We start from the raw sequence: 12,904 nt of genomic DNA on the forward strand, positions 1-12,904 counted from the left end.
AAAAAAATGTGCACCTAAATTCATACATCAGGCAACACATATTTATTAGAAAATTCATTGCAGCCCACGTTATTCTAATATCCAAACCATTCTGTTGATGTGCCCCAATGTAGACCGGCCTCTACGCAAAAATCATCTCCTCAGTAGAGGCTAATCGGAGGGTTTGAATCATCCTATGAAAATGATTTTTATGGGAAAGGCTTATTTACGTTTAGGCCCAACAAATGAAATGGATTGGATCTTCGAATCATGTGGGCTAAGTGATTTTTCAAAATAAAATACAATTTTTATGGTGTCCTCCTTCAAAGATCTAAACCATTCATTGTTGAGGCCCATCAAGGGTTTGTACTTAGAGAGACGAGAAAGCCCATCAAGGGTTTGTACTTAGAGAGACGAGAAAGCATTGGTTGTGAGATTAAGTACAAGTGGAGCCCACCTCTTTCAAAGATCGAAATAATTCACTTGTTAGGGCCCACCAAAGGTTCATGAAGAGAGCGGGTTGTACCCTTTATCCTCCCAAGGGGTGAATTTATCACCGCCATTTAGGAGCTTTTCATCCTCCCCTAATCTCTTACGAGTGGCCTTATAAAAATTCCATGGAAAACTTTACAAGGTTTCCAAACATGGGTAGAGTAATCGTGACCATAGGAAATCATTTTACCTGCCCCCGCTAAAAAATAGGAGGGGCTTCGCTTTATATAAAGTGGGATTTGTTACCCAATTTCGCCGGAAGCCATTTTGTGGCAGGCTTTTGCAAGAGAGAACAGCCACCTCAGATGAGTTAAATGAATAGGAGAAAATCTGCAGAAATGTGTCCTGTTCATTCATGCAAAAGTCGGCCAAAATATGGCTTCCCGTGAAATGGATTCCCGTGAAATGACCTAGCAAATCCCACATAAAGTATCTATAAATCACAAAAAATAGGGGAGTGATTTGGGGAGTCGATTTATCACTGCCCAAAAAATATTCAAATCTACGTCATCTCACTTCAATATACAAAAATTTTTTACAAAGCTTGAATCTTCCATTGCCAACATAATAAACCTTACAAACCCTTAATTTCCAATATATTTTATCTTCCTGCTTCTGAGGATCACATATGTAGCATTTGCATTTTAAAATTTAAACACTATCAACTAACAAGGATGCAATAAAATACAATTATCAAAATTTAAGGTTTTACATGGAAGAAACATACCACTGGTACATGCTTACAAGTATACAAAAGAGTGGTGCATTACGCGTGGTATATCTGATCATTACACACATATTCTGCCAAATTTTTTCTCTCTAGTTCTGTAACTTCATTTCTCCTTCTGTCTTCCTTCCTCGGCCAGGTCCAAGTTTTTCTGTTAAAATACATTTCTGCTCCCGCTAGAGATAAAAGTAAGAGTAAACAGAAAAATATGGCTCACAAAATAGCAGGCTCTTGGATCTAATAAGTATACTGGGGATCAAACCTCCTCCTTCCTGCTCGCTTGTAATAAGGTGTTTCGTCGATTGTCCTCCTCACATATTCTACAAACGGCTGAGGTGTCTGTGGAGAGTGCTGAATGTTACCTGGGGGACTAAGGTTACGAGTTGTAGGACCTGCAGTAGCTGATGTGGCAGGCACCAACTGCCTGGATCTGTTGGGTCTGTCCAGCAACCATATGTAGATGAGGACAGTTAGTATCAACACAACACTCCCAAGAATGGCAGCCCATACAAAATTTCCCATAATTGATGATGTGGTTCTTTCTCCAGTCTCATAGTTGACATCAATTTCCTCCCTATGGCCTGTAATAAGAAAACATTACGTCATTGTTTTTGTAGTAAATTCCAAGAACCGCTACTCTTGATAGTTAAAAATTCTTTAAGCAGGACATCCTCCCTATCCTAGTATTGATTGTCATGATAGACGCAAAAATGGTAACCAATCTGTCAGCAGTCACTATGGTCAAGCAGTAGAAAAACAAGTTAATATAGTTCAACAGAAACTACATCTTCATGCAAAGCTTCAGAATTTCTCATGAATTTTTATGGATCTCTACTAATCAGAGTGTTTCCTCCTCCCACTGTCATTTGTGAACCATTTAAATGCATCAACTAATGGTATCTAATCTTTTAAAAGTAATGTGTAAAGCCTGCACCTTTTTACTCAAGTCTCAGTCAAGGTGGTCTTCAATCAAAGGAAGTGTAGGAGTACACTCCCAAGTATCATACAAATAAGATAGTGAAACTTTGAAGTATCACAAAAGGAAATAATGTTCACATTTTTTAAGCCTATAAACTTTTGGGCATTTCCATGAACAGTTAGAAGTCTACTGTTTTCACACAGAATAATATCAACTACGTACCAGTGGCTGGAAGTGTGATGATAATCTTATCCACAAAACTTTGACCTTGTAGAACTCTGACCTGAAGATGTGAGAAACGGCATTAGGAAAGAACTAAAAGTAAAATTGTAACGATATATATATATATATTTGAAAGATGACAAATTTCATTAATATTCAAAAAGCATTCGAGACCGGTAGTCCCATCCTGCAATACAAAATATTAAGATGAATCTGCACGGGCATACCCGAAGCCAATTTAAAAGTAGCCAGAATAAATTACAAAAAACCAACTATTCCTTTCCTCTATTGTACTGCATATAGTTCTTGAACTACACTTAATTCTAATCTGCACATAATCCTTTCCTCTATTCCTTTATCTATTCATTTCTTGACTAATCACAGTAAGGACTCCCAGACCAAAGTGCCTCGCCTAGCGAAAGACCATGGTCTCTCAAGCTATTGAGGAGCTAAATCTTTTCTCAACTCATCTAGGATCTGGAGTTACCTAGCACAAAGACTAACCCCTGCGATCATTCATTCTAGCAAATTACCTTACCCCCAACCTATAGAACTGAAACCAACGTCACAATTTCCACCACCTCCGTACTGAGTTCCCGCCTTCCTGCAACCATCTCCTTCCCAACCAGGCTCTAATAATTAAATCAAACAAAAGCATCATGTCTAAATAGTGTTCCACCAGAAGTCGAATACACAGTTCCACAAATAACGAATTCTCCTTAAATAAGATTTTTGGAAAGCAATACACGATCCCTGTAACAGTTACCAACTTCTCAAGATAGGATCCTTTAATCTCATAATCCAAGTTCTGTTTCAGCCTCCTTGACTCTTTCTATTTTCTCCGCTGCGACTCTGGTTTGCATTGCAAGGAACATTTCTCTGGTCTTGCCTAGGTTTCCTGATAAGAGATCCCAAAAACATCTCCCATTGCAAAGAAATCATTAAAACCCTCCAACTCTGGGTGCCTAGGTTCCTCTAAAGTCGGCGATAACAAAACTCCCATTTCCTTTGTCATTTCTATTGGACTCATTAGACTGCATTAATCGCCGACCATCCTCCACCTCTGGGAAACCTCGCCCCCGATCCGGGTCAGCACCCAAGGCCTCGCGCCTATTTTCCAGACTTGAGATCTTGAGATATTTCTCCTCCTCCCACAGACACCTTCGGGTGCGCCTTTCCTTTTCTAAAATCTTCTTGAAAATTGGCAAATTACGAAGGGGCATGTGAAGTTCTTCCTCACTATTCAAGGTGGTCTGGGAAGGAGACAATCCCGAGTTTCGACTACCTGCTGCCCTTTCTTTCATTCATTGTTTCTTAAGGAATTGACTACCTGGTGGTAGGCGCTTCCTTCCTCGCAAGCTTTTCATTATATTTAAGTTTTTTTAGGAAGTCAAGGTCTCCATCCACTAGGGTAATTACACCCTTAGCTACACTAATTGTATCATCAGATCGATCATTACCAGACATACTTGAACTAGGCGAGTTTTGCCGGATTCGTAGGTAATGGTGATTTTCGGATTCAAGAATTTTCTTTCTGACTTCCTTCTTTCGATACAAACACTTAATCTTCCTGTTAAGTACTGATAGGCCGCCACGGGTAGCCAAGATACAAGCATCATTCCCGAGGCCTCTCCTGAATTTACCTTTACCCAAACATGTACCATTTCCATCGACACTCTAGCCTATAGTTACCAAGGTGGGAAACGGAAACAGGAAACGAAACGTGAAACGGAAACGGGAAACGCATGAAAAAAAGTACAGGGGAAACGAGAAACGAGAAACAATAGAAAATCATACGAGAAACGTCTAAGGAAATTATGTATTTTTTCCACAATGACTTTCGTAAGTTCCACATATGTTTCCTAAACATTTCATTTGATTTTTCTACGAGTATTGCATATGTTTATTACGCATTTACCATATGTTTCCCATGTGTTTCAGAAATATTTCTCCAATTTTGTATCATATTTTAGAAACGTTTCCGAAACGTGTTTCCCTCATTTTAGGGGAAACGAGTTTCCCAACCGCAAGAAACGCGTTTTAGGGGAAACGGGTTTCCCACTCGCCCAAGGAGTTTCCGGCAACTATGCTCTTGCCTGCCTTGAGGAACCTATTTTTTAATTTTAAAGCCTTCAGCTCCTTCGTCGACTTTAGGCTAAAAGAGTCTACAACATCTTTTCTACCCGCCTTTCCTTTTGAGCTACATGGAGCTGCCAATACTGATTTTGGTGCTATCCTTACATTAGGCAGGCTCATAGGTCCCCTCAGCTTAGCCTCCCTACTTTCTGACGAGACAGGGGCAATCTCAGAGGGGACAGGCGGGTAGGTGGGCAATTCAAAATTTGAAATGGGGACCACTACCGGCTCCGATCCGCGGCCAGTGGCCACTACCACCTTTTCCGGTGGGCAGACCGCCGCCGGTGAGCCTATATCGATGGGAATCTGATCGGATCCCTCAAAAAGAGTCAAATTGTCTTTACTACTAGATTTTGCCACCACCGACATTGCCAGATAATTTATACTATCCTCAGACACCACCTTAACTCCTACCAAATAAATGGTAGAATCTACCCTTAAATTAATGGATTAAGGGATGGATTTCCACAAGGGGAAATAACCAGGGCAGAAGCAAAGGCCAAACAATGAGTGTGATTCACAAAAAGCTGGGTCTCCAGGACCTGACCCAGATGTAAACCTAGGATCTTCACCGTGGCAGAAGATCATGCATGAAGTGGAATGTCATAAAACCGCAACCGAACTGTTCTAGCCCCTATATTATATGCCGGGAACTAGGGCTGGAGGGAAGAAAGATATCCCCCAAAAGAGTCACCTCCTCGTCGGAGAATAGAGATAGCCTGGATCTCAGAGTCGAAGCGAAATATGATGTCCACTGTGCTAATAGCGAAAGGTTTTCCAACTCCGGAAGGCCCTACAACTTTTTGGCCCAAACCCAAACATCATCTAAGTGCCAAGAGCCAGATTTCAAACTCCCAATAAGGCAGCTCTTAAGATTTCTTTTTTTTTTCTTCTACTACTGAAGCTGGAATGTCCAAACATCGATCCTCGTCATGAGTGGTGACTTGGATCTTTTTCGGTCTCCACACTATGTTAGGGTTCTCTCTATTTCTAGGTTCCAAGCATTTCCTGCATATGGTGCGTGAGCCAAAGTTTTTGTAGTTACATTTTAAGCACAGCCAGTCACTCCCACTCGAGAATGGCCTTCAATTAGATTCCACAGCTCTGCGACCAAGAGCCTTCGTAGCTCCCAGTGTTCTAAAAAGCGCTGGGCGGAGATGGGCGGCTGACTGACCTGCCAGCGCCCAGGCGTTTTTTATTTTTTTTAGATATTAATATATTTTCATAATATCTTGCATTTTTTTATATAAAATATAAATACTTGAATACATAACAATCCAAACCATTTTATGCATAAGCACTAAACATTAAATAATAACAAAAAGTCAAAAACATAATAAGAAATTAAGCATAAAATACTTAATAATTAAGTATTTAACAATACCACACAAATCCATGACTAGAAAAAGATTAAAATCCAAGCACTTCTTCAGTCTTCACCAATCATTGTCCTCTCCCTCCAAGACCAAGACTCTATCTTCATCTGAGTCTTCAAACCCGCCTAGGCCCATGCTCAGTGCCTGGGCTGTGCCTCATCGCCTGGGCGGCCGCCTAATAACGCCCAGGCGGTGAGACCGCTTTTTTAAACGCCCAGGGCCTGGGCGGGGCGTTTTCTCTGCGTCCAGCGCCTAGGCGGTCTGGGCCGCCTTTTAGAACAGAGCTAGCTCCAAACTCCAACCTCCTCCCCTTATATATATATATATATATATATATATATATATAGAGAGAGAGAGAGAGAGAGAGAGAGAGAGAACGGTTTCTACACACAAGCGTAGAAAAGTTATCTACACACTAGCTTAAAATACAGTGGGGGCCCACATTGTTTGGGTGATCTAAAGCATTAATTTGATGGGCCCTCACATAGATAGGGTATGCCCAAAAAATCAGCTTCATAGGATCCTCCTAACCCTTCGAACGGTGGAGGCAAAAAATAGACAGATTTGTGAAGGTTTATACACGTCCATTTTACCTCCACAAATCATAGGGTTGGCATGATACTATGGAGCTGATTTTTTGTGGACACCCTATCTATGTGAGGGCCAATAAAATGAAAGGTTTGGATCACCCAAACAATATGCCCTCCACTGTATTTTAAGCTAGTGTGTAGATAACTTATCTACACTTGTGTATAGAAACCGTTTTCTCATATATATATATATATATATATATATATATAGAGAAAACGGTTCCTACACATATGTGTAGATAAGTTATCTACACACTAGCTTAAAATACAGTGGGGGCCACATTATTTGGGTGATCCAAACCATTCATTTTTAAGGCCCTCACATAGATAGGGTGTCCACAAAAAATCAGATCCAAAGGATCATCCTAACCATTTGACCTGTGGAGGCAAAAAATGGACTAATTTGTGAAGGTTTAAAGACATCCATTTTACCTCCACAAATCGTAGGGTTAAGATGATCCTATGGATCTGATTTTTTGTAGACACCCTATCTATGTGAGGGCCTTTAAAATGGATGGCTTGGATCACCCAAACAATGTGGGCCCCCACTGTATTTTAAGCTAGTGTGTAGAGAACTCTCTACACATATGTGTAGGAACCGTTTTCTCATATATATATATATATATATATATATATATACAGAGAGAGAGAGAGAGAGAGAGAGAGAGAGAGAGAGAGGAATATGTTGGTGCGTGGTTATAACTTATAACGCCTCCCATTCGTGTAAATGTTTGGGTCCTGCTTAAGCGAACCAATGGGCGGCGTTATAACCACTTCAGCACACCAAAAAAATGTTTCTCATATATATATAAGCTTACCTGCACAGTTTTACTTTTACATACAGATTTGTGAAGGTTTATACCCGTCCAGTTTTGCCTCCACAAAACGAAGGGTTGGGATGATACTATGGAGCTGATTTTTTGGGCCCACCCTATCTATGTGAGGGCCCATCAAATGAATGCTTTGGATAACCCAAACAATGTGGCCCCCACTGTATTTTAAGCACAGTAGATAAGTTATCTACTCCGGGGAGTAGGAACTCTTTTCTCATGTATGTATATATATACATTTTTCCTATATATGTATTATGTATGGAAACATACTCACCTCAAATTCTGCCTGCCCACCAATCCCCATGTCATCTCTGCGGAAGGGCCTAATCAACATTAAATCTTTGGCATGCCAATTGATTTCAACATCTACAAAGAGGATATGATAAATACCAATTACCGATTCAATTAAAATTAAAAATTTTAAATACAAAATCTGTTAGATCAGTCATCACCTGTGTTCCCAATAACTGTTATGAAACTCTTGTTGGAGTTTGGTGTCAAATTCAACTGCAGCAATTTTAGTAAAAGGCAGCAGTTCACAATGTAAGAAACATTGAAAAAAATTCTTCAGTTCCCTAATAATTAATTTTCAGTCATTCATGCTGGAATTGATGAGAGAACGATACTTTGTAGTTTTAGGCATCCAAAACTGGAACTGAAAAAAGACAGTACCAATACATGCCCAAATGCTTGTCTCTGCACGTGGAATAAGTATTTTTCTCTAAAACATGATATTACCTTCTTTATTTCCAAAATTGAAAATCCTCCAACAAAAGGTGCATTTGCAGATCCCATAATCTGCGGTGCTCCTCTCAATGAGGCTATGACAGAAATGTACATAAACCCCTCACTGCCGCTACTCTTAAGTTCAGGTCTCATAGCCATCAACTTGGGCATAGAACGAGCCAAATACTCTGGAGAGTAAGGGAAAAAGAGGCAAAATGAATGGCCAGTATCAAGATCTGTCCATGGCTTTGCATACCTGAAAATCCACCAAAAGAAAACAATATAATAAAGATGAGAGGAAAATTATAATAGTTCCTAAACAAAGAAGTACAGAAGAATAAAATAGGAACATACCCAACAAAAGGTGGGTCAACTTTACAATCATACTGGAGTCCCTTACTACTCCCATTGGCTTCAAACTTGTCATTGTACGAATCACTTTTTACAATCAAAGAAAAGGATGAAAATCTGTTAAATAGTCATATGCACCAAGGTATCTAAAACAACAGTTAAATAGTTAGATGAAAGACTGTCTAGAGCATGCCAAACTACAAAGCTGCATATATTAGGAGTGGCATAATTGACTAAATAATTAATTGACGAACTACAGCGATGGATTATCGAATAAGGAGAAGGTAAACTTAGGGAATACATAGTTCATAAAAGATATACATCACATCTCAAACATTTCTGCTTTATTTCTCTTTGATCTATGCTTTTCACCCTTTTCTTAATTGCCTTCATTGTCAGCCTAGCAGATGAAAGGGAATAATTAAAGTGAATTTACTAAATTATTTATGTAGAGAAATTACAACAAATTGCAACAGAAGACTAACCCTGACAACAGAATTTATTATAAATCTGATGATTTCGATTAGTTCAGTTCATTATAGGACAACACAAAAAGAATAATGCAAATTAGAGGCCAATAGAAAAGCCAAGGTTTCATGTTTCTGTTTAATTATGCATTTCAGTCATCATGAAAATGGAAACATGTCAGTTTCTGATGGAATTTCGGTGGAAATCCTATAAATACAGGAAGCTTATGAAAACACATGCAAATGATGGGCATTTAAGATGAAACTTCAAGAAGTGCCAAAATAAGCACAAATAGGGCATTTAAGATGAAACTTCAAGAAGTGCCAAAATAATACTGAAATACATGATAAAAAGAATCATCACATAAGAAAAAACCATTGTGGTTTAACAACAGACAGACACGTAGTGATATCCAAGTACATACTAAATTTCATATGGAATTCATATAAATATTTATGCATAATACATACACAACATTTTACATGTAATTCATATAAATAATTATGTAACACATACTAGAATAGTACTTCTAATATACTAATAATTTTGGTTTAAGTTTGTATTTCAATTTTGGTACGCATTTAGTGGGGGTGGAAATGAAAAGATTTGGCGTGAAGCAATGGACAGTTTGTCGTGGCACGGATCTCGGTTGATCTATCCCTCATTCCGTCATTCCGCATAAGAAGCAGAAGTTGAAGTATTTGTGCCCAGTTTCATCCAAGCATGTCATAGCATTTGGTCCCAACTTAGATGCTTTATCATCAGAACTGGGATTCATTTGAAAGCTCTTTCGAAGACGTAAACAAAGGTAAATAATTTACACATTTTTCACAAAGTCTAATCAGCAATGAAAACAACTACTTGAAAAGGCCTTCCTTCTTCATTGTCGAAGGAGCTCTTAGTCTCAAAGGGTTTTGGTGAGGCTTTTAAGGTTCTTGAGGTGCGCAATTTTTGTTTGAAAATTCCACCCCTAGGAGTTTGAGATGCATCGACTTCTATTTTGAGAGGACAAGACCGTGTAATGCCAAACGTCATGCTTCTGAGTCTTACAAAGATACCTCCAAGCAAAATGGGCTGTAACCACATAAATTTGACATTAGTATATTTGGAGATGGTGCACCTATGGGGTATTAGCATGCTAAATAACAACTTTTGTTTTCTTTTTTTGGTGGGTAAGCTGGGGTTTAGCATGATCCCTATCGGTGTATTAAAATAAAAAGATAATACACCTGAGAATACCAAACACCATCCCTATCCCTGGAAACAAAATATCTAATAGATAGAGGAACAAACAGGGGCAGGATAGCCCTTGATCACAATTACAACAAACAACTATTCAAATTCAGTCCAGACGACTTGGTGTTGAGAATGCCAAGCCATCTGCTTCTTTTTTTTTTTAAAATGATACATTTCAATAACATTCAGATGGGCCCAGCCTGCAATACAAAATATTAAGATGAATTGGCACCGGCATACCAGAGATCAATTCAAAAGAAACAAAAAGTGCAGTAGAAACTAACTAATCCTTTCCTCTGTTCTGTAGCATGCCTTCTTTACATCTTTCATAGCATTCTTTCAAAACTTTCATCTGTACCTTTTTAAAACTGCATACTAGTCTAGATCCCCTAAACAAATCTCTCTTGAAACTACAAGTTGACTGATTCATCTGAAACTACCAAGCCCGCCTCCTGAAATTCCAAAACTCCAGATCTATTGTAAAACTCCAATAACTGCTTCTTTGAATGAGCATTCTAACATCTCTTTTGTTTTGGAGCACAGGCCCCAAGGAAGTGAATTAGACTATTCACTATTTCTTTTGCCCGGGAACCATGGTTTTAAATTTCAGCCGAAACATTTCGTTTGGACGAAATATTTCGATTTCGGCTGTGGCCAAAACATCTGCTTCTTTGAATGAACATTCTAACATCTCTTTTGTTTTGGAGCATAGGCCCAAGGTAATGAATTAGACTATTCACTATTCCTTTTGCCCAGGAACCATGGTTTTAAATTTCGGCCTATGATTTGTGGACACGGACATGAGTCTCATGTGTCGACACTGACACGGAATGTCGGACATGGCAAACCCCCAAAATTTAGTAACGGGGATACGACTAAAATAGAAAGTATATATAATCATAATTTGTCGATATGGATTTGTGTGCCGAGTTTTGACACGGAAATGAGTTGCCTGACTTGACAACATCTAAACCTCTAGAAGTGGTGACACCGTGACACACACATGCAAAAAATAATTGATTATTACACAAATATGTGTTAACACACCCACATTAACTCTAACACTCCTAACATTTCATTGACCGTATGGCGTGACATTTTGAAAATGTCAAATGTCACATGCTTTTAACAAGTGTGTTAGGTTTAGATTTTATTCGGGGGATAGGATTAAATTTTGTAGTGATGTATGGTGTGGGGATGATCCTCTTATGGTTGTGTTCCCAGATCTATATAGTGTAGCTTCCAATAAAGAGGCTTTTGTTTGTGATTGTTTTGTCCGCGATGGGGGTAGTTTAGTTTGGTCTCCGATCTTCAGGAGGAATTTCTTTGATAGGGAGTTAGAGTCGGTATCCCAATTTCTTAAGCTTCTAGATGGGTGCTATATTAAGAGGACCGGTTTGGATAAAAGAGTATGGACTGCGGTATCTTCTGGTTTTTTCACTGTCAAATCTTTTTATTTATTCTTGATGCCTTGCGATGTATCCTCTATCTCAGCCAAGGTATGAAAATTTCATTGTCCATCTAGAGTTTGTATCTTCGGATGGGCTGTTTGTCGCGATCGGATTCAAACGATTAACTTCCTTAGGAAGCGAGGTATGTTGCTTGTGGACCATTACCCCCTAAGCTTGGATGATGGTGAATCTGTGGGTCATCTCTTCATGCATTGTTCCTTTTCTCGTCAAATATGGAGCTATATACTTCTGAGGTTTGGCATATCTTGGGTTTTTCCTTTATCTATTCCGGATTTGATGCATCAGTGGGAGTTTGTGCCGTGGAGAAAGAAAGGAAAATTATTGTGGAAAATTTGTTTGCTTGCAACATGGTGGGTGATTCGGAAAGAGAGAAATTCTAGAGTTTTTGAGGCGGTTGCTAAATCTCCTTACTGGCTATATATGAAAATTATTGCCCTCTCTATATCGTGGGCAAGATGTCTTTCGGCATTCCGATTCGTTTCGGCCTTTGACTTATGGGAGGGGTGGAGAGAAGTTTGCTTTAGTAGGGAGGCTAGGTCTCAGATTGCTTAGCAGTGGGAGGCTCCTCCTATTGGGATGTTCAAAATTAACTTCGATGGGTCGAGTTTTGGGAACCCGGGCCCAGCCGGGGTAGGTGGGTTATGTCGTGATGATTGCAGCGAAGTTGTGTGGGCTTATTCTGGCCCTCTTGGGGTATGTGATGCCTCAGAGGCCGAGGTAAAGGCGGTATATCATGGTATTAAAAGACTTGATAGAGAGAGCATGGGTCACATTATTGTGGAGGGTGATTCACTCAATGTAATTCGATGGTTGAAGGGGGCAGTGTTGCCTCCTTGGAGATTTTCGTCATCTTTGATGAAATAGATGATCTAATCTCGGGCTCTGCTATTGTTTTCAATCATGTGCGGAGATCTGCCAATGGGGAGGCGGATTCTTTGGCTAGGGGTGGGGTTAGTCGTATGACATTGGAGTGGTTTGACTTCCTCCCTCTTTGAGAGTTTTTTTGTATCTTTATTTTTATTGTTTCTCGTGTACTTTCGGGAGTGGTCCTCCTCAGCCCGCTCCCTTATCTAATGAAATCATTCTACCATTTCAAAAAAAAAAAAGTGTCCAAAGGAGTGTCGACATGTGTGGACACGCGTGTTGTGTCGGACATGGCAGGACATGTGTGTCGGCAATAAATTCAAGGTGTTAGCTAAATCATTGATTTCGGCCGAAATTTTTTGTTTCGGACGAAATATTTCGATTTCGGCTGTGGCGGAAACAAAATCCCACCTGGATTTGGAAAAATATCAGATTTTGTCTGAACTTTCGGGATTTCAGCCGAAATTTCGGTCGAAATATGCGAAACAAGCATCTTTTCAGATAAAAAAGCAA

The 12,904-nt window shown here is 39.4% G+C and overlaps 1 protein-coding gene across 2 annotated transcripts in view; it reads right to left on the bottom strand.

Moving 5' to 3' along the window:
* Positions 1-1,137: 1,137 nt before the first annotated feature.
* Positions 1,138-12,904, bottom strand: part of EMB3012 (embryo defective 3012) — a 157,850-nt gene continuing 146,083 nt past the window's right edge. For both annotated transcript variants that reach the window (XM_077372843.1, XM_077372842.1), the window contains exons 31-36: positions 8,355-8,438; positions 8,013-8,256; positions 7,727-7,781; positions 7,549-7,640; positions 2,340-2,400; positions 1,138-1,779 (exon numbers count right to left, since the gene is read on the bottom strand). In XM_077372843.1, coding sequence (XP_077228958.1) covers positions 1,436-1,779; positions 2,340-2,400; positions 7,549-7,640; positions 7,727-7,781; positions 8,013-8,256; positions 8,355-8,438 — 880 coding nt within the window. In that variant the 3' untranslated portion in view covers positions 1,138-1,435. The remainder of the gene's footprint in view (positions 1,780-2,339; positions 2,401-7,548; positions 7,641-7,726; positions 7,782-8,012; positions 8,257-8,354; positions 8,439-12,904) is intronic.

Source organism: Tasmannia lanceolata, unplaced genomic scaffold (genome assembly GCF_043159265.1).
Source record: "Tasmannia lanceolata isolate RefF3 unplaced genomic scaffold, GAP_Taslan_0.1 ptg000037l, whole genome shotgun sequence".
Taxonomy (NCBI): Eukaryota; Viridiplantae; Streptophyta; class Magnoliopsida; order Canellales; family Winteraceae; genus Tasmannia; species Tasmannia lanceolata.